Raw genomic sequence first — 27,099 nt, 5'->3', positions numbered from 1 at the left:
TAAGATAACTGGGAAACGTTTTTGTTGCAGCAGCAAAAAATAAATAAATGCATCGAACAATTCTAAAATATAAATAATAATATATATAATTATACAGTTGACTATGAAGACAAATAATCTATAAACTGTCAACACAATATAAAGCAGGATAGTATATACATAAGAGTGCAATGAATGGAATATTAAATGTAAAATGTACAGTGTGAATTAAGTTTGACATCTCGTTGCTTCGTCTTAACCGTGCAAAAACTTATTGAGTCATAGTTTTCATTTATAAAATGAATACTGTCTGGCAGAGGCTGAAACATCAGCAAAAAAAACACAACTCACACATATATAGCTATAAAAAGAAGATATATCTATGAGTAACAATGGAAAAACCCAACGTGGCCCAAACCGGCTGCTTTGGGACATTCTGAGTCCCACAAACATGATTCCTGTTATGATTGCTCAAAGAAAAATGGGAGTTAATTTACTTTCAGCTAAAAAATAATCCGCTTGTGTGCATTTCTATTCGCGATATACCGTGTGCAATATATTCATACGTATATTTATGTGTGTTTGTGAAGAGGGAGAACATTTGGTAAAGATTTGGAAACACTTTGTTGGGAATTCTGGTTTTCTGTGAAGATCCAAGAGTGTGTTCAGCATCGTATAGTGTGTGTGTGTGTGTGTGTGTGTGTGTGTGTGTGTGTGTGTGTGTGTGTGTGTGTGTGTGTGTGTGTGTGTGTGTGTGTGTGTGTGTGTGTGTGTGTGTGTGTGTGTGTGTGTGTGTGTGTGTGTGTGTGTGTGTGTGTGTGTGTGTGTGTGTGTGTGTGTGTGTGTATAAATATACACTGTGCGTGGTTGTGGGCTGTTTGAAGGAGTGCCTCGGGCTCCCCGCTGTTTGGGTTTGGAAAGATATAGCAATGTAAAAATATATACTCTAGAGATGTCTTATCATCATAGAATTCCATGAGACTGAAGCTGAGGGCATGGGGATGATACCAGAAAAGGCCAAAGCTAAGTTCATCCACATTCAGGTCCTCCCACATTGGGTGGTGCCCGTCCTCTTTTGTGGCATACTAGCTAACCTAAACTAGCTAGCTTTGCCACAGTTAGCTTAGTTGCTAATGAGATTCCCACAGTTGTTTCAAGAACCCCCTTTGCACCATGTATTCCAGTATCCTATTTGTTTGCAGACCTCTTTGGCGAAGCAGTTTATAGTCGAACAGAGGAGGTTCAATAAATGTGGAAGCTTCAACACCGCTAATAAGCTACGATAGCTTCCTCCATTTTGGACGCTCTGGCTTTCTGTTCCCTCAAAGGTCAGCCCTGTCAAGATAGCTTACCATTTGTTCATGCAGCACATTTGCATTTGGAAGTTCACCGATGATGAATTTGACCTGGAAAATTCAAGCTGATTTACCCAGCTGAGGCTGTAAAAGTGCATTGAAATCTGATTGGTCGGACCAAGAATGAGGGCCAAAGACAAGGGGGACTGTAATCTACATCTCTGAAAATGTCTCGCTAACCCTAAACTCTTTAGATTCTGGTGACAGCTTTATTCATCTTTTGGCACCCTCCTCAGGCTAGACAGTTTGGCCCCAGTAGTGGTGTTTAGGATCTGAGAATAGCAAAGTCTTGCCCCTGTCCATCATGTGGGGCAGCACATATAGATCTGTCACCTTAACGTCCGGCCTGCTTCGAATGGGAGGGGGGGGGGGGGAATGTTTAGGGCCACATGAGGTGGAGTGACCCTGCCAGACCATATTTAACCGTGTTGAAACATCCACGGTAAATCCATTCAGCTACAGTAGATCCAACTTCCTGCCGCCTCTTGTTTGTTTCTTTTGGTGCAAAAATAGAACTCATTTGTTCTGTGTGTGTGTGTGTGTGTGTGTGTGTGTGTGTGTGTGTGTATGTGTGTATGTGTATGTGTATGTGTATGTGTTGTGTGTGTGTGTGTGTGTGTGTGTGTGTGTCAGTATCACGTTACACAGCAGCAGCAGCAGCTGAGGACCCCTGGGATGCGGTGGGTTCAGCCTAGAGGTTTACACACACGTAATTTGGGCCTCATCACATGCATACGTACATTAGTGTGTGGGTATCTCGTTGCTCATAAAAGTGCATGTGCTTATGACTCATAGAAAAAACTAAAATAGAGGAAAAGACATGATCAAAACGGGATGCTATACGTAGCCCAGATGAAATGTAGAACACTACAAACGGGGGGATATAATACCCATGTGCTTGTTGAAGAGAAACACATTGAAGCACACACTCACAATATACACCAGGTTGCCGGGCAGGTTTGAAATGTCGAGTCAAATCCAGCGCAGTGTGGGTGAGCAGGGAGAAAATTACAGTTTGTTTTCCCCTCCCACTCATTCTCTGGATTAATCTCCCTTCCTTGTATTGAGAGACGGAGGCAGATGTCGATATGAGGTAGGGGAAACCGAAAGGAAATGATGTAATCCCTCTTGCAGCTCTCAGGGGAAGTGATATCATTGTTGCTGGATCGGCGGGCAGGCTCCTCGCTCGTCATCTGCTTCCTCTGCGACCCCATCGTTATGCTTCCTGTGCGATACAAACATTTCTGTTCAGCCATTGAAGTTGAAACTTAAATCTAGTGCAAGTAGATGCAACTGCAACAGTTTCACAACGTTATTCTTTGGTATCTGGGTCACAGTGAAGGTGGAGAACAAGGCTTGTTTTCTCGCTTTGTAGGCCCTATTATTTTTCAATGCAAAAGCAAAGAGATTCCCACAACATGCATGTGTCCCGTATTAAAGAGAGGAGCAGCACGCATAAAACAGCTTCCCTGCAGAATCACTGTCTGAGTTGGCAGCCCTTCAGGCCTCTCTCTCTCTCTCTCTCACAAACACACACGCACACACACGGCCCCGCTCCTGTAATTGATGTCACAGTGTGGATCTTCAGGCCAATTATGTACCCTGGCGAGCCACAAACACATACACACACAAACAGAGGCCCTGTGTGTGTCTGGTTGAGCGTGAATGATGACATTAAAACCTGAAGTCTGTGAGGAAATGAAACTGGTTTTAGTTCTCTGATGTCACATGGGATTTCCTTCATAATCAAGGAATATGATTTTGGTCAGAAACGTTGATACAAAGAGTTGAGAAAAGCAAGAAATAAGTATCTGATTATATAACAAGAGTCTACTTCAAGACGTATGGATTAAATCATTAGACAAATGGAAGAGCAAAGGAAGTACAAGGAACAGTGTTCCTATAAATTAAGAGAGTCTGGTTAAGTTTTGCATGGTCAGTCCCTCTGTGTGTGTGTGTGTGTGTGTGTGTGTGTGTGTGTGTGTGTGTGTGTGTGTGTGTGTGTGTGTGTGTGTGTGTGTGTGTGTGTGTGTGTGTGTGTGTGTGTGTGTGTGTGTGTGTGTGTGTGTGTGTGTGTGTGTGTGTGTGTGTGTGTGTGTGTGTGTGTGTGTGTGTCAGTAAGAGAGAGGAACATCTCAACTTACTATCTGGATTCCCTCATTGGTTCTTTTTTCTCTGGATCCGATTTATAGCTTGCTTCACAAAAACCGAAACAACCCTAAATACCATTCTGTGTGTGTGTGTGTGTGTGTGTGTGTGTGTGTGTGTGTGTGTGTCTTTATTTATGTGTGTGTATCTGTGTGTGTGGCGATGTCCTGATATAGAGCCGTGGGAACGGGCCGCATTGAATGAGGGAACTTTAAAGCCTTTGCTGTTGTCGTTTTGTTGTGGCCCCAGCGAGGCTCCGTGCTGTGGGAAACTGGGAGCTGCCCAGTGCAGATGGAGAGTGTTGCTCAGAGGCACTGAGGCAGCAGATGTTGCTGTTTGAGTCCAAAGGGAGGAGGAACGGTTGGCAAGGGTGCAGCTTTCTTATAACTAACCTTAACTCTATTTTTAACTCTTCATGTCGCTTCGTTTTTGGTTTCCTTTCGTTCTCTATCTCCTCTTCCCTCCCCACTTGTCTCCTCTTTTTGTGTCCTCTTGTTTCTCTTATCTCCTACCATCTCCTCTCCTCTTTCTTTGTCTCTTCTTGTCTCGTCTAGTCTGTTATCGCTTCTTCGATGTTGTCCTTGTCTCATTTTTCTGTTCCACTTCCCTTCCAGTCTTCTATCCTCTCTTGCCATCTCTTTTCCTCTTTGAACAAATTTTGTCTCCTCTCATCATTCCTCACTTCGTCCTTTCCCTTCTTTCCTTTTCTCCTCTTTTCTCTCCACTTGTGCCCTTATGTCTTATCTTTGCTTCTCTTGTCTCCTCTTTACTTTCCAACTGTGTCTCTTTTTCTCTTGTCTCATCTTATCTCTTCTTTCTGTTCCATTTTTCTTCTTGTTTACTCTCCCTTTCTCTTGACTCCTCTTTCCTCTCCACTGATGTTCCCTTGTCTCCTCTTCTTGTATGGCTTTCAACTACTCTCTTGTCTCCTCTCCTCTTCCCTTACTTCTTCTTTATCTTCTACCGTTGTCTTCTCGGTCCTCTCCACTTGTGACCTTGTGTCTACTCATTTTTTATATCCTCTCCTTTCCATTCTCTCTTCTGTTGTTTCCTCTTTCCTTTCCTCTTGTATCCTAATGTCTCTTTTCATTTTCTCTTCCTATCCCCTCTCCTCTTGAATCCTCTTTTCTCTTCACTTGTCTCCTTGCCTTCCTTTTCTCCTTTGTCTCATCTCCACTTGCTACTCTGTCATTCCTACAGAATTCAAAAACTGCAGTAAGATTATTTTTGGATTTATTGTCTCCCTCCCTTTGATTAAAACCGAGGAGATATTAAGTGAAGGAGAGGAGGGAGACGGGTGAGTAAGAGAGTAAAGAGTGGGAGGTAAGAAAACAATAATAGACGAGGAGAAAGAAGAAGGGAAGGAAATGAAGTGAGAGAAAGACTGAGGAGTGAAGGATGGGAGGATGATTGCATGGTTTCAGGGGACAGACAGGAGGAGTGTGGATGCAGCAGCAAAGTAATTACTGTTTACTTTGGACACACACACACACACACACACACACACACACACACACTGCACTTATAGCCCATCACTAGGACATGCTGTCTCAGCGATGTTTGACACAGAACAGTTTCACAGAGTTCAGGGTTTGTTTTTTTTACTCTTTCGACACACGGCTGAAATACAAAGATGGCTTAAAGAGTGCTGAATAATGACGGGTTTTTGTCGGACAAACTGGAAGTTGGCAAAGCAACGGTTTCCTCGATCAACCAGTCTTCAGATTATTCCAGAAAATAACAAAACTACTTGATACTTGCATGATTTGTTCCGACATATAGTCTTCACAATTTGCTTTGGTATGTGTGGTGTATATTTCATCATGGAGTCTCAAGTAAAAAGCTAACGTTAGCTATCAAAAAAAGTTGCCAAACCTTTTAAGATTTGACTTTTTTTAACTGATCCAACAATCAAACAAAACTACAATTTGTAAATACTTAAAATTAAATAGTCTGTAAGCAAAATGGGTTCAAACCGTAATCACAATCAGAACCAGGTTTATTGCCAAGTAGGCTAACACATACGAGGTGTTTGTCCTGGTGTTTTTGGTGCATACATCAAAATAAAACAAAAATGAAAACACTGATAGAAAATATACACCTCTTAAAAGTTACAAAAACATATCGTGACGTGTGCATTGATGTGATGCATGTGGTATATGCTGCGGCTGGGGGTCAGTGTCAGTGGGGGGTCCTGGGCTTTGTTAATGAGGCCGGTAGCGGAGGGGAAGAAACTTGTTCAGGTGGCGACAGGTTTTGGTCCTGATGGAGTGCAGCCTCCTGCCAGAGGAGAGCAGGGTAATAGTTTGTGTCCAGGGTGGGCTGGCATCCCCCTTAGGGAGAAGGGGAGAAATTCTGTCTCCTGGGATGGACTTGTATTGGAAAATGGATGGATCTGCAAGATGGAAGAACAAAATGAGGAAAAACTCTTCAGCTTTTGATTACCCGAAAACCTTTTTTAGGGCATTAAACCAGAAGTAAAATCACTCATACCTGCGATTGAGGTGTTCTGTCTCTTTTCATTCAATCCTTTATATGTTTAACTTTCATGCTGTGGAATATTTTGCCAAGCTGACCCGGTAACATCGAACCAGTGTATCTTGATAAATATCCGCATTAATATCTTGCAGGAGGAAAGCTAATGAATCGTCTTCATTGTGGAGCTGAAAAAATGCATCAAAATGTCATGAAATTCTCAATTGCTGTAGTTTGGAAGCAGATCTGCACCGGTAGCAGTTTTTTGTCTCAGAGATAAAGCTCCATGCGAGCAGGAAGTGGAGTTCAGAAGCAACGTGACGAGAATTTCCTCCTCCTTCAGATCCTGCCTGCGACGGAAAACGCTTCATTTGTTGGCCTGCATCTGTTGTTGTGCAGCTGTGAGAGTTTTCACAACGCTCCTCCTCTAATCCCAAACCACACACACACACACACACACACACACACCCGCCCTATCCTCCAATCTAAATGACAGACCTTGCTCACCACAGGGATCTAATTGTAGCACCGCTCGTGTGTGGGTGTGTGTGTGTGTGTTTGTGTGTGTGTGTGTTGGCTAGCAGTCTCTCGCTAGAGGGGGACAGGGTTTGGGGGGGGTGGTGGACGACAAAACGGTTATCCAGGAATAGCACACTCTGCCATGGGCAATATCTGGGGTCGCCTGGGTGGAGATCTGGAGGAGGAGGAGGAGGAGGAGGAGAAAATGTAGTATAGAGTAGAGGAGGATAAAAACTAGAGCACGAGGGGGGAAGGTGAGTAAGTTAATAAAAGGAGGGATTGATGGGTGATGCGGAAATTAGGAAGGAGGTGTGGAGGATAGAGCTCAGGAAATTAATTTAGAACTCATTTCTGAAGATAAAAATGAGATTTTGTCGTAAATGTCTCATATTTTAAGATATTTTAGAACTCTTGATCTAGGGCCACACACACCGGACTTATGTGTATTTCATGGTGTCTTCAAAGAGATTTAGAGAAAACAAAGGAGATTGTTGTTGACTTCAGGAGAACCCACTCCCAACCCCCCCTCCCTCTGACCATCAATGGTGCTGCTGTGGAGCAGGTGAGCAGCACCAAATTCCTGGGTGTGACCATCACAGATGACCTCACCTGGAACAACAACACCACTGCACTGGCAAAGAAGGCCCAGCAACGCCTCTAATTCATCAGGAAGCTCAAGCGAGCAGGAGCCCCCCCCCCGTCATGCTCTCATTCTACCGAGGCACCACTGAGAGCATCCTCAGCAGCTGCATCACGCTGTGGTTTGGAAGCTGCACCGCCTCCAACCGCAAGAGCCTGCAGCGCATCGTGAACTCTGCCCAGAGGATCATCGGGGTCTCACTCCCTACACTACAGGACATCTACAGCACCCGACTCACCCGCAAAGCACTCGGCATTGCGGGGGACCCCACCCACCAGGGACCCCACCCACCCACCCCTCCAACAGCCTCTTCAGCCTCCTGCCTTCAGGGAGAAGGTTCCGCAGCCTCCGCTCGAGCTCCACCAGGCTGAGGAACAGCTTCTTCCACCAGGCAGTCAGGATGCTGAACTCTCTCCCTCCCTCCCTCTCTCCTCTCACTCCCTCCCTCCCTCCATCTCTCGCTTTCTCTCTATCCTCCGTCCCTCCCTCAATCCTCTTGTCTCTCCCTCCTCCCTCCCTACCTCTCTCCCTCTCTCATCTCCCTCTACCCCCGCTCCCAACTCTCCCCTGACCTCTCCACCCTCCGTCCCACCCACCTTTCCCCACAGCCTCAATGGAAATGTACCAGGACATTAATCCCCCTCCCTCACACACCCGTCCCTCATCCAGCACCAGTCACTTTCTATTCTCCGCTGCTACTGAAAATGTACTTTGCACAAAGTATTTTTGCACTAAAGGACTACTTGCACTACCGTCAAACTGTGTTGAGTGTGTCTAACATACAGTATGTATATATTACTTAGTTGTTGTTTTTTTATACCCCTTTTTTACGTTATATGTTCTTGTTTATATTTGCACTGTGGGACTGCCAGAAACGGTATTTCAATTTTCTGTATGTATCACACATGTGGAAACTTTGATATTAAAGTGGACTTTGACTTTGACTTTGAGAATACACTTGTTACCTGTGACATGGGTGATAATCTGAGGTCACCTGGGTGGTGATATGGAGGAGAGGAAAGAGGAGAAAGGGTGAGGAGAGAAGGGAGTACAGAGTAGGGGAGGAGGAGAGTAAGTTAAGAAAAGGAGGGATTGGTGGATGATGAGGGAAGGTGGGAGGACGTGTGGAGGCGAAAGCTGAGGATATTAAGTAGATTACTCACCTGAGATAGCAAACATGCTAACCAGAAATGCTAACCGATATCAAAAGAGAAACAGGATGACATTAAAAGTGTGTTATGTATTTAATCATGTTCTGAAAGAGATTTAGAGAGTGGAAAGTGAAACCGTATATCCAGACTTGTAAAATGTTCAACTCCAGCAAGGGGGGTGTAAGCTTACCTTAGCATTCAAAATGGAAACATGGGGTAAGCCTATGACAAGACATAGTCAGGAACCTAGATATAACACATCCTTTAAACCATATCTTGTTTTCCCTTTGGTTTCTATACAATGGAAATATGTTGATAAGTGAGTTTGGTTGGCAGATCTTTTAAACCTTTTGGACAGGGAAGCTAGTATCTTGTCTCCATGCTAAGCTAAGCTAACCATTTCGTAAACAAAGCAATTAAAGCCTTTTCCTCAAATCTCATATTACTCCTTTCACACCACATTTATCCACAGTGCCAAATCAGTCCACTAAACTGGATATTACAACACTTGCACGTTTATAAATCCTGACGTTGTTGGTTTGATAAATCATTGAAGGCATATTTCATCATGAGTAGAGGGGGAAAGTGTTTGCTACTGGTTGTCAACACAGAGAATAATGTGTCTGCTGCTGTGTGTCTTTGTCTCTCATCTGTATCCAGATTCATCCACCATTTATTTTCATAACTGTGTGTGTGTGTGTGAGAAACATAATTGCTATCATTAATCACAGCAACACTCACTCCAAATGTGTGTTGACTTGTTCTAAATACAGTTTGATAAATGCACACACTAAGACACACAACGTCTTTCCTAATCGCTCGTAACTTTCCCCATGATGTTCCTGTCACATTCCTGTCGTTAGAAATCATATTTATGGTGATTATGACTTTATTTTTAGACGTTGCTTCCAAACACTTCCTGCAAATAGTTGACTCTTCTTGACATTTTTTAAGGATTCCTTTTTTAGGAAACACAAACACATCCCTTGATATCCTCTAGATTCAGATCTCAGTTAGCAGCACAATGATTTTTGTTTAGCAACAGAAATAAAACTCATGTATGAAATGTTATTCTTCAAGTTAGAAGATGAGTTTCCTCTGGTCAAAAACCAACATGGCCTTAACATTTAAAGCTCACCTAATATGCAAAATCCACTTCTTCATGTCTTGTATACATCAATATGTGTCTCCTCTGTGTAAAGAGAAGTTTCCGGAACAAAGACCCTCTCTCTTTCGGTCCGGATCCATCTCTATAAAAAGCTGTCTGAAAATCAGCTGATCAGATTTCGTCTACTTTGTGATGTCACTATGTTTTATGGGGTTGTGCAACAATTAACCAATAACCAACCAAGGTAACCCCCGCGCACCTTATCACCTGGATTTCTACTTGAGCACCGTTGAGGTTTTTTTAACCAATCATCTCTCAGAGGGGCGTGGCTAGCAGCAGCTCATTAGCATTTAAAGCTACAGACACAGAAGCAGGGCTGAAACAGAGGGGTTTATGGGAGGCTACAATGATCTGTTTGGTGTTTCAGCCAATCAGAGACATGTTCTGTACACATCTGAGACCCATAATATATTGTTCAAAAAGAGTTTAATAAGGGACCCTATCTAGGTCTCTAAAAAATCAACAAGACGTCTAAAGAAAACATCCACTCGTCTCAGAAGTGAACCTCCCGTGGGCATAAATGCACTCTGCAAATTTCATGTTGGTTTTTGTGTTTGTTGTGGAAGAGGTCAGCTGCACATGGATTTTATAACATATTTTAGGCAGTTTTAGGTCGTCTTAAGTATGTCCTCGAGGGGCTTTTCTTAATTACTGAATTGTTATCTGTTTCTAATTCTTGGCTGCACTGAAATGACATCCTAACTTGTAAATGCACTGGGCATTATGGTTGTTTTTATCTATGTAAAGCTCTTCGTAAGCTATAAAGGAAGTGTATTATGATAATGTGGATGGAGTAACATCCCTGTGTTGCTCAGCTCTTATTTCTGTCCCTGTTCCTTTTTTATAGCGCTTCTAAAAAGTACTTTAAATGTCCCAAAACAACATCAACAAGGGTTACATGCCTTTAATAGGTCATGTCACTTTTCAAGTATCTGCATCTCACTGAACGCAGCTGCTTCTCGTCTCTGTTACATTCCTGCAGTCATTTCCTGATCGTGTCCATTCATTGTATTTTATTTTAACCAGCTGTGATCTGTAACAAACAAGCATTTATTTTCATCTTTGTATTTTTATTACAGCTTTCAAATGTGTGCCAAGTAGATTTAGAAAGCCTTAAAGAAGGCTTCTTATGTGGGTGTCTGAGGCCTGTGGTTGAAGGGGTTTTACTGGGTAGTTTTTCCCAGTGTTGTCAGCGTGATGTGACCTTTAAAGAGGACATATTTTCCGTTCCATATGTGTTTCTCTCCTGGGACATGTCTCCATGCTTTAATGTTCAAAAAGCTCTTTATGTTTCTCATACTGCCTGTGCTGCAGCACCTCCTTTCACCCTCTGTCTGAAACCAGAGCCCACTCTGATTGGTTAGCTAGCCGGCTCTGTTGTGATTGGTCAACCTCTTAGAGATGTCCCGCCCCTTAGCCTATGTATGTTGTAGCACAAGCCAAAAAAGTGCAAGTGTTATATAGTGATGTCACCATGATGGGAAGTAAACAAAGGAGTCCAATGGAGGGAAACCAGGGATTTTAGCCTTTGCAGACCATTTACATGCACTAAAACCTATATAACACACAAAAGCGAAAACCTTAAATAGCACAAGAGGGCCCTCTCTGAGTGAAGTATCTGAGTACTTTTCTCACTGCTTGAAATGACGGAGGTAAAGCCCCTCTGCTGTTAGAGTGAGACAGATATGGGGTCGGCCACTAGATGGAGCTGAAGGATGAAACTGAAAGTCACCGGTGAATGTCTTCTCATCGTGTCTCCTCCTTGTGTCCTCTCTTCAGATGGATCAGCTGTCAGACGAGGAGGTGGAGGTCAGGGAGGATGACGAGGAGGAGGACAGCGACAAGGAGGACCAGGACCTGGACAAGATGTTTGGAGCCTGGCTCGGGGAGCTGGACAAACTCACCCAGGTACACAAAGTAAGAGAGGTCCTGAACTGATCTGCATGGAAGACAAAGACACTGTACGGTTCGTTTATTGGGATATATAATGTCTAATCTTGTGTGTCTTCAGAGTCTGGATGATGGCCGCCCCCCGGAGGAGCCCCCTCAGCAGAAAGCCCCCCTCAGACAGGAGACCAACATGGCCAACTTCTCCTACAGATTCTCCATCTACAACATCAACGGTCAGACCCCATGCTGTTAACCAATACTCATATGCACTGATTTGTTATTTAAATTTTTGGTACCACTTTAAGACTACCCTTATGAAGGGTTTATCTATAGTTTTTAATTCATTTATTAATTAGGTTGTGAACACTTTATAAATCATTAATAAGCTTTTATAAGACGAGAGATAAACAGGGCAACTGGGACCGGTTGCTTGCCTAATAGTGAGCCAATATTTATCTGTACTGCTAAGCCTTATATTGGCTACTTAGCTTACTTCCTCTTCTTCATCAGCCAGCATCCTTGGTATCTAATCAACTCAGTGAGCAACAGACACCAAGGATGCTGGCTGATGAAGAAGAGGAAGGAAGCTAGGTAGCCAATATAAGGCTTAGTCATCTTGCCAAATAGTGAGCCTGTTTATGTATGAAAACTATGTCAGAACTGGTTTATAAATGGTTCTTAATAATTAATAAAGTGTTTACAACGTAATTATGAATCCTTTATGAGGGTAGTCTTATTGTAAAGTGGTACCCACGTTTATTTATGCATTTAGTAGCTTTTGACGCCGTTGTTCTCAACTATTTATTCCCCCCTGTATGACTGGTTCTTTTACGATGAGAGTGAAGGCTTTCTATTCTGTCCTCTCCTGCTCTGTTTTTGTCTCCTTGTGTCTCACATGATGCCCTCTCTCTCTGTGTGTCTGCAGAGGCGTTGAATCAGGGCGAGAACGTGGACCTGGACGCCCTCATGGCCGATCTGTGCTCCATCGAACAGGAACTCAGCACCATCAACACAAAACCCAACAGCAGCGGCGGCATGGCTCGCCTGGGGCTGACCGACACCAAGGTACACAATGTCACATGTGTCATAAAATGTTTAGACCTGGTTTATTCATCAAGATGGCACAGCCTGTATATTGAGGTGGTAACATCAAACATTTTTAGGGAGTACGAGCTTTCTTAGTCATATGAGTTTTGATTAGCTGCTGGTTCTGAGTCGATACACTACTAACTCTGTCCCCCACAGGTCCGTCAGAAGCCTCCAGCAGGGCGCAGCAGGGGCCAGCAGCCGGCAGGGGGCAGCAGCAGTAACAGTGTTAGCGGTGGGGGAGGCAGCAGCGGGGCGAGCAGCAACAGCAGCAGCGCCAGAGCGTCGCCCGCGGGCACCATCAGAGCCCCCACTGGGCATCACGGGAGACCGGCGCTCGCTTCCAACTTCAGCCTGGACGACATCACCGCCCAGCTGGAGAAGGTGTGTGTGAGAGTCTAAAGTCTATTTAACTTCTCTCTATCAAAGTCTTGACGTTCAACAAAGATAATGCTATAGAAAAGAAATAACATGCAGTATCAGCAGTTCTCCCTGACCCGTTCCTATTGGTCCACAGCGTCGTCAGAGCTGTATCTCTTTTCCTTAATGCATTTATTTCTCCCAGCTTCCACAAGCCTGATGTGGCGATGATGGTTTTCAAGATTACTCGTCAGAAAGTCCAAGCAGTCCTTTCTTTATGAATTAAACCAAAGAATTTCAGGATTTTAACAATAAAGTTTGGGTTTTTGTTGAAATGATTGACAACACGATACACAAAACCTGCCATGGTGTGTGGTAAAGGTTTGTCCAAAAATGCCCCTTACATATTTATAAACGTTGGAGGTAGTGGGCCTATGCCTCGATAAAATGAGACTAGCCTTGACCTCCTGTCCTCTGCTGTCTCCCAGGCGTCTCTCAGTATGGATGAAGCCGCTCGTCAGACCTCCTCTCATTCTCTAAGCTCCGCCTCTTCCTACACGTCTTCCGCCACCATGAGGCGGCCCGGGTCGTCTCAGCGCCAACACCGACGCACCGGATCCGTCGGCACGGTCAGCGAACACGAGGTGAACCGAGCTCTTTTACAAGTTATGAATAAAATGGGACTCAAAATCACAATTATTTTTAAGTCTAATTTTTTCATTTTGAAAGTGTTACAAATAAAATAAGAGGTGGCTAAAGTACATACTACTTAAAAAGTATAATTGTTGTTATTATAAAACACAGCAGTGATAAATATTTATTGGCAGCAGTTTTTAATTCTCTTTATGCTTTTCTCTTCAGGCTCGTTCGATCGTTCACTCGTCGCGCTCCTCCGTCACCTCGGCCTCAGGGGTGTCGGTGAACTCGGGCTCCTCCATGAACTCGGCCTCCTCCATGGACTCTCTGGACAGCGTCCTGCGCTCCGAGTCGGACGGGCAGCCTCAGTCCGTCGGACCGGCGGGGGAGGGAGCCGCTCAGGTGCATCACAACACAGAGGTACAGCGAGTTTAGGATTATAATGCAACTTACAGAGTGAGGAGGTTTCTGTGTCCGCTGACCCAGAAGTTAGAAGTATTTATGATATAGAACAAAATGTTACATTTTCTTCAGCTTGTGTTCACATTCAAAAACTCCAAGAAGAGATAACTGGAAGTGGTTAAATGCTGACTCATATCTGGGTTTAAAACTCATTCTTGCACCAAAGAAAACATCTTCATGAAGCAAATCAAACTAAAATCTGTTCCCATATTCAGTTTACTGACAGGAGTTATTCTGCCCTCTCCATGTACATCAGAGACTATGTTTTCATGCACAGAAATAATGCATAGATTTTCTGAGTTTGACAATATTCCACATTTGATTTGGGTCCAGTAAAGCATTTTCCAGATAAGGCTTTATTCCGATGCCATGAAAACGTTACTCAAGTTTTATGAGTATTCATTGGACAAGTATACAGTACATTTCGAATATGCATTTTTACATGTGGCCTTCAGCCCTTAAGACCAGGTCTGTGCACATACCAGCTAAAGATGCATGTCCAAAAAACAGATCTAGTGCCTTTTTAGGCTTTAAAAACACACTAGCAGTCTTGTTGTTTCCCTTCCCATAGCTGCAGGTCAGGAACAGATCTTCTCCCACAGAATTTCCTCCTCTCGATTCTCTAATTGCTGTAGGTTTGTAAGAGTTTGCTCTCTGAAGCAGTGGTTTGTGTTTGCTGGCATGTTCTCTCCTGCTGGCTGTTTGTGCTGCTTCAGGCTGTTTCTTCGCCTCTTCCTAGATCAAAAACTGCTCTATTTTTCTCTCCTAGAGTACACTGTGAAAAAAAGCCTGGTCCTAATCTCCTACGTAGTCACATGTGAACAATTCACTCCTGTGCTAACTACTGTCCCTCAATCCACTTTGTTTTTCCCGACCTTGGAAGCTGCTGAGGGCATTTTATTTTAACTCCTGCTAATGTTAATGTTTCTCAACCTAAACTCTGCAAACACAAACCCTGCTCAGAGCAAAGCAAACTGGGACACTGCTCCAAACTCATCCAGTGCACAGCGAAGGAATGAATAAAATTAGAATAATGAGAGGCCAGAGTGAGTCAGCAAACCACCGCGGATGATAAGGGACAGGCCGTGAACATGAGAGACGCTCAGAGTGACTCAGATTAAAAGAACAAACAGAGAGGAAGAGGAGGAGGGAGAATAAAAATAAAGGAATGGATTAGAGGAGGTGCCGGAGTGATTCTGCCCCGAGCGACGCTCCCATGAGTCCGGCTCGTTAGGAAGTGCAGTTTGAGTCTTTCTCTGGTTTACACACGCGCTCTGTGCGTCTATTCAGAGCACAGGAAGGAACAAGAAGTGTTGGGAGAAAGTTTACATTTTCAGAGTAGTGATGTCTTCGAAAGGGCAGAGATGTTGAGCCACACTGGAGGGCTTTTACACCGTTTGCCTTCCAACATAAAACCATAGAAGGAACGAGAGAAGAAGAGACCAAAAGTCACTGATCTGATTCGACCCTGTCTACTTAAAATAACAACTCCTGAAATGCACTACCAAATACGTTTAGACATATATTTTCTCGTGGATAATAGTGACAGTTTCAACCAAAACGGAACAAAAACTACTTGGTTATTTCCTGTTAAAATCATGGTTTTTCCTTAAATAAATGTAAGTAAATGTGTGAGGCATCAAAAGAATCTAGAAAATGTGTTTCTCTCAATATGTAATGACAGCACAGGGCTTTTAAATGGGAATACCTACAGTCTATGGGGAATTATTATTATTATTGCCTGTGTGGTGATGTACTTTTATCTATAATATACTTTAAAAACACCATGATATTATCTGCCTTTTCCCCATAGCTGCACAAATAATAGACATTTGATCAGAAAAGCAATGTACTGTACACTAGTGCAATACCTACATTATATTTAATTCTACAGACTCAATAAAATATCCTTGTTTGGTAAAGATTTCCTAAAAACATTTAAACAATAAATTATTGAGCAACTTCAATATCAGTCAAGAAAATCACAATTAGGTCCTTCGTGAAATCGTGCATCCCTAATTATTACATTTCTGGTGAACTTGCAGCATTAATTCACAAGTTATTTAATATAAAATGACATATTTACTAATCAATCTTTGAGGGAAATAAGGTCAATAAAGATAAGAACCTAAATCTAAAGGTTAAATTAGATGCTTCTGAATTATACTCTTTTGACTGGACAGAAAATATTACACTAGTATCACCGTAGGATCCACATGTAGAGAAACACGTTCTTCAATCATCAGAGGGGGGGATCAGCACACACACACACACACACACACACACACACACACACACACACACACACACACACACACACACACACACACACACACACACACACACACACACGTGCAAACACTTAGATGTCGTTGGTCAGATCTGAGCCAAAGGGAAAACCTGTGTGTGTGTGTGTGTGTGTGTGTGTGTGTGTGTGTGTGTGTGTGTGTGTGTGTGTGTGTGTGTGTGTGTGTGTGTGTGTGTGTGTGTGTGTGTGTGTGTGTGTGTGACCTAAATATTATTTTTTAATCTGTGGTTTTAAAGAGAGAACTAATGCTTTCTATAAAATAGTTTCGAGTGATTGAAACACACACACACACACACACACACACACACACACACACACACACACACACACACACACACACACACACACACACACACACACACACAGCCATGACATTACTAAAGATAAGAACATAAACCTATTACTACTAAATGTATATTTCTAGTTAATATAATTTATGTCAGATTCCAGAAATATCTCTCGTTGGAACAAAATGAGAAAACATTAAATGAAATACTCTTGTTGTTTATTCAGTCGAAGGATCATTTTATTCCATAATGACGAATACATTAAAAACATTTCAGATCAGGAAACTAAATGGAATTAAACCAAGGTTGTCTAAAATGAAATGAAAACATTTTTGACTCCAGTAAAACCAGTGTGTCTCGGTACATGATCCCAGTCGGTGGGTCGGTCCCGCTCAGAGGGAAGGAGTGACTCACTGATGCATGTGCATGTTTGAGGGATTACATAAAGCCCACTGAGCCACAGTTTGGTCCCATGCCTGTGGAATTCACATTGTCAGAAAAATAAAAGTTATATAATCATTAATTTAGCAAACAAATAACAGACCAATCTGTCTGGTTTCCAGAGTAAACATACTGTCCATTCATTCCACATCAGTTAAACCTCAAACTTAGTTTCTATTGGAGTTATTAAACCACTGTCTTTCGGAGAAACAGGGGGCTCTGTTTTATGGAGTTTGTGGTCTGGATTAAAGAGAGACAACAGATTATAATGGAGAGAGTATTATTAAAGATATGTTTCATAACTGTATAATCTTCACTAAAGTAGCACTAGACCATATCAGCCTATCTGCATGAGTGGGACAGAAGGATTTCAATTTAAACCGTTAAAGTTTGTGGTAAAATGGCAAATCATGTTTGATAGCCGACAATTTCTTATTAAAAATATAAAAAGCAGGAATTTCTATCCAGAAAATGTCATTTTAGATCAGTAATCAACCATCTGCAGGAGAAGAAAGAGGAAGCAGCTTCTGTTTATGTAATCTGGGCGTAATTGAAATATGTTAAATGACTGTTTGCTAACGTGTGTTTTAACACTTCCTTTCAATCCCAGCATCCATGGTTTTAGAGGTCCTTAAAATCCTTAAAAATGTGTTAAATTTTGGGGAACAAATCAGTTCTAAAAGCAGATTTTGGTCTTGAACGAAAAGACAATTTATATCGACGGGTTTTCTGTAATAAACTGAAAAGCCTGCTAGTTCTTTCTATAGAAATTAGATATACTCATACTTGAATTGGAGGGAATTGGGCCTGGAAACACTGAAAAGGTCCTTGAATGTGTTGCTGAAGAAGGATATATCCTGACTGTGATGTGTTTACTTTGTGCAGCTTTATTTCACAGGTTTCTGTCTCTGCTTCCTCACCACACAGCTTTCTGCTAAACTGCCTCCTCCAGCCAATCACACAGCAGATTAATCACCAGGACTCTCTCTCTCTTTAAAGCACTCCTATCTGGACAGGGAAACCTCTCTGATTCTGAGAAACATAGCAGGGAAACCTTCCCACCTGCTGACCAAGGTGACGCCACGTTCCCTCCTGCACACTCAACCTGCACGCTCCTCCTCTCCTCTTGCATGCTCCTCCTCCTCCTACATGGCCGCATCCTCTGCTTGCATTGATAGTCATTGCATGCTAACTCCTTTTCTTTCCCCCTCCCTCTTTCCCCATGAACAGGGGGCAGTGTGTGTGTGTGTGTGTTAGTGTGTAATGCTCTGTGCTGTGACGTGTCCTGTTGGGCTGCAGTACGCTGATGTATAATCCCAAAGCCTTACAGAGGATGCATGCAGTATGAAAACATCATACTTTTGTGATCATTTAGCTGCACCAGTGCACTGTGAGCTGATTTAAACAACCAGTCAGGTTATTTGGTTTATTTTGATGAGAAACGTTTGAAAACCTGCTCGACTGGATGCATTTTTTTGATTGTTTCTACTGACTAAACACACGATAAAACCGGTGAATGAAATAGTGGTGGAATATTTCTAAAACTCGTACTCGAATTGGTCTCACAATATGCCTTACAAATACATCCAGTGCATCCTCAACATGTCATAAAGGCATTGAGTACATAAGTGTAAAGACCACTTTTCAATTGGTATAAAAAGGTTTTTAATAATCTCTGTTTTTCTTACAAAATTGCTTTGTAAACTTATAAAAATACCTCAAACTTTTCAGTCCGTTCTGCAGCAGTGCTGAGGCTGTTGTTTCCTATGAAGCATGAAGCGTTTTCTAAGAGTATGAAATGGCATGATTTGCTGTCTCCATGTGAAGTGTGTGTGTGTTATGTGCCGGTGTCTGACAGTCTTACAAGTATGCAATCACACAGGAGCTGATGGAGAATAATTGAAATGGGGCCACACGTGTAGCACATGTCTCTAATTGGACTGTTTTTATTTATGTATCATTAAATGTCACTTAAAGCTGATAAAAAATAATCCCAATTAGTTTTTAAATCCTGTGTGATCGTGCTGTAAGGCTGCTTCAACAACACGGTTTGTAATGTACATGTTTTGGGACAATATTAGTCATTAAGCGGTTGGGATTCCTTCTGAAGCCAGGAACAGGTAAGTGTGACAGTCAGCGCTTCTGTGTCTGCTAGAATCTGATGTTCCTCTTAAGCTTTTCCACAAAAAAGAAACAAAACAAGTCAACATATAAGACAACGGCAGTAACGTTGCATCCAAATATCAATCTTGGATCATTTTGGGCCAAGTTACCTACAAGTTTTTGTACATAAAGGTATGAAACTGCAAGCTTTTTGTCTGGAAATGATCGGGTCTTGAGAAGAGATTTAAACACAAACTTGCATTTTCTGTTTGTAGCTCTTAAAATGGTTTGGTTTATTTGAAGATAATGCACTTACGGGTTTGTTGGTGTTCTGAGTTTGTATAGTCATAGTTGTTTGCACCCTATTGGAGGTTGCTAATTGAGCTAAGTGAAATTCAATATACACATTTTAAGATCTAGTCTTTTAGAGAAACTACTGTTTTTCTGCAGTGTTGCATATTTTCTCTTTTTGTTTTGCCATATTTGACACTGAAAAGACAAACTGGTAGACATGTGGACAGCTTCTTCTTGTTGAAATCCATCACAAATATACAAGTCATGTGTATTAGAAAGAGCCCCTGCTTTCTGTGGTGATAAACCATGGCTCCGAGTCCGTGATGCTTTTTATTCCTGGGCCTAAAGGAGGCGTAAAGACGTTTTACTGTCAAACCATAATGCTGGACACCAGTGCGTTCTTCTTTTCTCCCAGAATCTCTGAGTTAAATCCAGTGTGTGCAGTGTGCAGTTTGTTACCGAGCAGCTTTGTGTTGTTCCTCTTGGTGATGAGCATTTGGAGCTGATCCAGTCGCAGTAATGGAGCTCAGCGGATGATGCTAGCTAACGCCAATCAATGCAGGTAATGGGACTAGCTGCTGCTGGTAATTTGTTTTTGTTTGTGTTGTTGTTGTTGTTTAATCAGCAGGCTGGTGGGGATCAGCCGTTCCTGAGCTCTGGTTGTAGAAGCATGTGGTTGAATTTTGAGGAGGTTGAATTGAGTCATGCCAAAATGCCCCACAAGTGCTTTAGATGACTTGCTTGGTTGAACCAACAAAAAACAAACAGTTTACTTTGAGCTTAGACAAAGAAAACAACAGAAACTCTTCGTTCAGAGAATAAAACGAGGTCATGGTAATTCAACAATGACTAAATATTAATCGATCATCAAATGAGTTTATTTATGTCCTTTGTTTCAGTATAAAGGTTTTAATAGCCTGACCTTTATCTAGTTCAGTCAGTATATACCTCATGTTTCATTTTAGTTCAGCATTGTTGCTCCCACGCTAACTGATGTCGGTGGTGAATTGTAACACTTAGTCAATGTTTCGAAGCGCTATTTTGACATAACTTTACTCCTACTTTGTGATCAACTATTTTATTGAATAGTCACCTTCACAGGGAGGCACACAAAAGAAATGATATAAAGGAAAATTCAAAAGAAAAAGGAACTAGGGATAGGTAGACTCTTGCCCTCTAGATTTATTTAAACCTTCTCCTAACATAGAGATGATACGTCTATATGATATGTACAGTACTGTACAATTACTTAACCCAATACTTTACGACAAAAATTGGCACCAAATTGACATTTTCTTGCCATTTCGTGCCTTTCTGCATTTTAAGTATTTTTTACTTTTGAAAATGGACATCAAACTGGTAATACTACTGTACCTCTACTAATGTATATAGTCAGGACTTTCCCTTGTTATGGGGTATTTTAGGACCATAGTATTTCCACTTTTACTTAAGGTAAGGGTCTGAGAACCTCTTCCGCCTCTGCATATTGCACATGGACGTTCCTGGATATATGAACTTGATTAAATGTGGCTGTGATGTTCATCAGAGTCTCTGCTGCTCTTAAGCTAAAGCTGGAGTGCTTCTTAATGGCTGTCGGCAAAGTTCATTTATGTGTGTGTGTCTGTGTGTGTGTCTGTGTGTGTGTGTGTGTGTGTGTGTGTGTGTGTGTGTGTGTGTGTGTGTGTGTGGGCATTAGATGTAGAGTTCATAAGAAGGCTTTATTGTGATTGGATCAGCAATGTCATGATTTGATTGGATGGTTGAGCAGATGAGGCCCTTTGATTGGATGTTAGAGGCAGGTGCCAGATCTGCAGGATAATCTCCTGTGGTGCAGAGAGAGAGAGCAGTGATTCCCCGTAGCATTATGTATACGCACGCACACAAGCACACACACACACACACACACACACACACACACACACACACACACACACACACACACACACACACACACACACACACACACACACACACACAGGCTGGCAGGCAGGCAAGGGGCTGTCTTGTTAAGTGTTTTTTGGCTTTAGATGTCTTTATGACGGCAGCAAACAGATGAATAAATCCGCTCCAAGTCCGCCGCATTTTATCAGCCTGTAGACACACAAAAATAAATACCTACCTAAACCTTAGAGAGTCAGATTATATAATTATACCTCATTATTAAATATTACCTAACAGACATTATCAAATGTGACTTCCCCTCCACTATATTTAACCTATTTTTTAGAAATATCAGACATCATTGTAGGCCTACGGGTCTTGATTAGGTAAATGTCATCAGATTGGTATACGAATAAAATCTGTTTGTGTCAGAGCAGCTGATGTTAGCTTTAAATCCAGACTTAACTGCTGTACAGGAAGCTAAGAAAACCACTCTCATTATCCAACAGCGTTTCCTAATCGAGCCTTAACTGAGGCTTGGAATTAAATGCTCTAAAGAAACGTGATTTCTTTATAAATTATCGTCCCAGATTAGAAAAAAAAGGCCCCGAGAATCCAGCCAGATTACAAACCAGTCTAATTCCTGCAGTGGTGATTAGGCTGAGGGTGTAATTATTCCACTCGTGCACTTGGCTTTCAGAGAACAGATGTGTGCAGATACATTTTTAATACTGTACTAAAACATGTACAGTAAGGCTGCTAGCATGAACTAGTTTGTGTGAAGCATGTGCTTTCTGTGTCACTGTTACACTGCCTCAGCAATAATTGCAGCCCACACACACACCCACACACACACACACACACACACCGATGGCCCACTTCTGCTGCTTCTCTATAAGACCCTCTGGTTTAAAGCTACGGAGGCTCAGGAGGGACACGTTCCTCATGACTTCAAAGGCAGCTGGATGTTTCCTCGGCTGAATCTAATTTTATAATGTAGGTCAACTGAATTCTATGAGATGCAATGAAAACGTTTATCCTGCAAGATGACGACAGTGGAGAGAGGGAAAGATAAACCCTGACGTCGGTGGTGGGAGGCGCATTAAGAAAACATGTTAAGGTCTCAGAGAATAATGGCTTTTTATGTCAAAGTGCAAAACAATGCCAGTAATAACAGATATTAGATAAATGAATGAATGGATTATGAAATATAAATGAGTTCTTAATTGTTTCTGAAAAGAAAGAGGGATTTTTTTTTAAAGTGAAAGACAAACCCTTAAACCAATGAATCAATTATTCATTTGCTACCATTTACATTACACCCACATTAATAATTAAACTCATAGTGTTTAAAATAAAAGATGGTTGCATTGGGATGAATTAAGATATGCCAACGAAACGTAGTGTTTTACGCCAAAATATAGAGATGATCTTTAATATTATATTGATTGGTTTGAATGTATCCTAGCTTAACTAATGCTAACGCTATTATTTTAAAACAGCACACAGAGAGGCTTTGTCTAGCATTAAAGAAGCAGCTTACAGAATTGAATATCATTTTGAGAAGCACATCTTATAATATAAGGTTTTGGATAATAAGAAGGTGTGATTTCCCAGGATGCTTTGCACGGATATGTTAGTTGACCAGCAGTGGCTCAGTCTTTAGGGGTTTGGATTGGGAATCGTAGGGTCGCCGGTTCAAGTCCCCGAACAGACTTAAAAATATGGAAAGTGGACTGCTACTTGGAGAGGTCCCAGTTCACCTCCTAGGCCTTGCTGTGGTGCCCTTGAGCAAGGCACCGGACACCTCCAATCCCCCCTCCCCATTGCTCCCCGGGCGCTGCACAGTAGCTGCCCACTGCTCCTAGTACTAGGATGGGTTAAATGCAGAGGACCAATTTCCCTGTGTGTGCTCTGCTGTGTGCATGTATGTGACAATAAAGAGGGTTTCATCCTCCCATTCTTCTTCTTCTTCATGTCATGACAATCGATCGATTAAAAATATATCTCCACTTCATTTGAGTTGCTAAAATTGTGACTAAATATTGAAAGTGGTTAAGTACAAAAGGTTAAAAGTTAGTAAGAGAACACACTCGTGGTAAATATGTGTGTGTGTGTGATTGATTTGTTAAGCTTCTGAATTTCAGATTGGAAGTTTTGAAAATTGTAGACATTTATTGTAATCTGCCCAGCAACCATCAAAACATTTCACTCTGGACTAAAATCAAGACAGACTTTCAATACTACAAGCTATCATCATGGCGAATAAGTTAAAGACATTTAAAGAAAGGACTTTACTGATGAAGACAGGATAAGATAAAGACCTAAAAATAAAATACCAATGGTTTCATTTTTAAAATAATTCAGAAGTCAAAATCAAGATTTCTTCAAAAGAATCTGAATTTGATTTTGAATTTAAATACCTTTACTTATTATAAACGATCCGTTATTATAAATATATAAATCTAAGTTGTATCTTCGGGTGCATGTCAGTAATGATGATGATGATGATGAGGTGGAGTCTCTCTGATGACCGTGATGATGATTACAGTCGACAGTGTGTCCGTTATCATTAAAATGCTAATTGATGCAAAACCGAATAATTCAATATGACAGGAGTTAAACAGATCCTTTGCTACCTCTTATTTTTACTCACGGTACAGGCTGACACTAAAAAATAATGTGGTTTTATTTCCAAAATGACGCCTTAGTTTAAATGTTTAAGGGACCAAACAGAGGATGTAAGATTTGTCAAATTGATTCCTTTATTCTACTTTTATTCTCATATGTTTATATATTTTTGTGTGCATCAGGAGTACTTTACTAGCTTCTAATTCTAAATGGAAATACTGGATTTATTTGTAGAGTTTGTGACTAAATATACTGTATTAGTCTTGCACTGTATCCTGCTTTAACAGAAGAAAGTATGCTTTATTTTTCCTGTCTTTGAAACGTCTGCCGTTATAAATCCCAGAAGCCTCTACCACAATAAAAGCATACAGTTTATATTTTGAAAGAGGAAATGCTAGCTGATATTGCTCACATTTTGTACCATTCTGTACGCATTTATATGTATTTTCACACAGAATTTAGTATATTATTATTTATTTTCTGCACACACACAATGCATGCAACTCTAATGCTAACCAAAACTGAATATTTTTTATATTTCTTAGAATTTTCTACCTAAGGAGTGATTCAAATAATTCTTATTCCTGATTTTTCCCTTTTTTATTTCTGGACATTTGAAAGGAACTGCCTTTATTGTAAATCCTCAGGCGTTAAACCCGACCAACAAAACATAGGCTAGTCATTATGGAGCTGTTTATGAGCTTAAACTGCAGGATGGCTGCTGCCTCCAGAATGTGGGTGTGTGTGTGTGTGTGTGTGTGTGTATGTGTGTGTGTGTGTGTGTGTACATCTGGGGGTTTTAGTGGGTGCCGATAAGGAGATTGTCTACTAATCTCCTCTCCGTCGTCCCCCATCATCTTCATTTCATTCTGCCCTTTCGCTCATTCACAATAGGGATTGTGTGTGTGTGTGTGTGTGTGTGTGTGTGTGTGTGTAATCTGACTGGCTAAAGTGGAGCTTCTCCGTTAGGGCATGCACAGACTTTCAGACGTGCTAAGTGACTGGAAAAATCCCCTAAAATTGCCTTCAGAGATGGAGTGTTTGGGTAGAGAGACAACGAGGGAATTAGGGAGTGCGATGAGGGCAAAACAAAGAGCTGTGTGTGTGTGTGTGTGTGTGTGTGTGTGTGTGTGTGTGTGTGTGTGTGTGTGTGTGTGTGTGTGTGTGTGTGTGTGTGTGTGTGTGTGTGTGTGTGTGTGTGTGTGTGTGTGTGTGTGTGTGTGTGTTGCATCCAGAGCGAGGGACACTGAGAGGAAGGGGCATGAGAGCCTGAGATAAAGAGATCAGTGCCTCGGCATGTAAGTTGGCACAGCAAAAAAAAAACAACCATCCCCTCCCCCACCAGCGTCCATCTCCACCTCTCTCCTCCTGTCATTCCCTGCGTCGCTCGGACAGGCAGGATGTGTCAGGAGAAGGTAGCATCTTTCACTTTGATTTAGCAGCCAGTCCGAGCTGCAGCGCTAACCAGGCGTTCCTGTCTGATCAGGGAGTCAGTCTGACCGAGGATAACTCAAACAGAGAGTCAGCCGGGCGGCATTTCTTCCTAATTTTCCTCATTTTTTACGCTTGTGTTGCTTTTTCTACTCTTGTTTTTGCTTGGGGATGTTGTGTTGGCGCCTGCTCAGCTGGATTTAAGACTCACTTACACTTCCTTCATGCATCCTTCTGCTGTTTGTTTTCCTCACAGCTGACGTCGGGTGTTTGAGCAGGATCAAACTGAAGCTGTGATTTTGTCAGAGGAAAACACACGGGACTTAATTTTTCACTCTCTCACAGCTGACCTTACCACCACTTAAGTGTCAGTGTGTGTGTTTGCAAAGATCGGATTATCCTTCCGAGAGACAATACCAACATGTAGCGTCCGAGGAATAATCCAATCCCGCTCCCCTGCAAGCACAATAATACCGGCATGAAGATGATGATGAAGAGGAGAAGGAGGAGAACATGTGTGATGTTTCCTCAGAGTTGGGACTAACTTTGGGACGCTGTTTTTGTGGAATAATCTGCTTTTACATCGGTTTACTTTAACTCTTCATTCATTCATTACACGATAAACATCCATCTGTAAGAAGAAGCCTGAGGAAGCAGGACTAATGTGGAAAAACTTGGAATATTATGAGACTGTTTCCTTTTCCTTTTGATGAAATATGGGATTTATTTGTAATATTTTGTAGATTTTGTTTCTCAGCAGACACAGGAGCGTTGGTTGTTTTGAGGGAAATTAACTGAAACATAATAATGAATGCCTGTTGGAGGAATCAGGTAGGTCGTGCATGTTGTGTGTCTTTAATGCAGCATGCAGGAATGTGTCAATACTGTTTTACCGGTGTCATCAATGTGTGTGTGTGTGTGTGTGTGTGTGTGTGTGTGTGTGTGTGTGCAGGAGGAGCAGGCTGCCAAGCTGAAGGCAGATAACATCCGGGTCGCTCTGGAGAAGATCAAGGAGGCGCAGGTTAAAAAGGTGAGCCTGGTTCACACACACAAGACAAAAAATGATGCTATAGATGTGTGTGTGTGTGTGTGTGTGTGTGTGTGTGTGTGTGTGTGTGTGTGTGTGTGTGTGTGTGTGTGTGTGTGTGTGTGTGTGTGTGTGTGTGTGTGTGTGTGTGTGTGTGGCACGTGTCCAGCGGACCGTTTTCTGGGTCAGGTCAGTGTGACTCCACATGAAAAGCTTTGGTCAATAACAGCTGGGGTCAACACAAACACACACACACACACACACACTGAGCACTCAGCATAATGACCACTGCAAGTTAAGTCCCAATCCCACAGAGAGAGAGAGAGTGTGTGTGGGGGGGGAGGGATTAACAACCTGGATGTATTACACAGAGACAGACCACCAGATACCTGACCGTCTGTGTGATGACCCAAAACAAATCCCCAAAAAAGTGACAGTGGATCAGTATGACTTCCACACACACACACACACACACACACACACACACACACACACACACACACACACACACACACACACACACACGTTTTTCCTGGTTATTGGCTTTTACATATAGCCTGTAGAGGTTGTTTTTATTTGGGTTTTTTCAACTTTATTGATACTTTTTTTGGTCAAATATATCAGAAAAGGCACATCACACCAGTGTTCATTGAATACATTGAAACTGAGGGCATTACGGACAAACAAACCTATAAAAACCTCCCCAAAAAACAAATAAAAGTACCAAAAGGTGATCAATCAGGGATTAAGATGTGTAGAAATTGTTAAAATAGTTGTGGTTTTTTTACTTCTGCAAAATGTAATAGTTTCTTTGTTTGTTCCATTCC

At 41.9% G+C, this 27,099-nt stretch overlaps 1 protein-coding gene across 1 annotated transcript in view; it reads left to right on the top strand.

The window, feature by feature from the left end:
• The window catches only part of raph1a (Ras association (RalGDS/AF-6) and pleckstrin homology domains 1a), a 65,298-nt gene that overhangs the window by 21,757 nt on the left and 16,442 nt on the right, over positions 1-27,099 (top strand). The window contains 8 exon segments of the mRNA XM_063888560.1: positions 11,215-11,343; positions 11,447-11,558; positions 12,251-12,390; positions 12,571-12,795; positions 13,260-13,415; positions 13,633-13,827; positions 17,905-17,979; positions 26,198-26,275. Coding sequence (XP_063744630.1) covers positions 11,215-11,343; positions 11,447-11,558; positions 12,251-12,390; positions 12,571-12,795; positions 13,260-13,415; positions 13,633-13,827; positions 17,905-17,979; positions 26,198-26,275 — 1,110 coding nt within the window.

This window comes from Eleginops maclovinus, chromosome 7 (assembly GCF_036324505.1).
Source record: "Eleginops maclovinus isolate JMC-PN-2008 ecotype Puerto Natales chromosome 7, JC_Emac_rtc_rv5, whole genome shotgun sequence".
Lineage (NCBI taxonomy): Eukaryota > Metazoa > Chordata > Actinopteri > Perciformes > Eleginopidae > Eleginops > Eleginops maclovinus.
The sequence above is the reverse complement of the archived record's forward strand: the minus strand, read 5'-3'. Positions and strand labels throughout refer to the sequence as shown.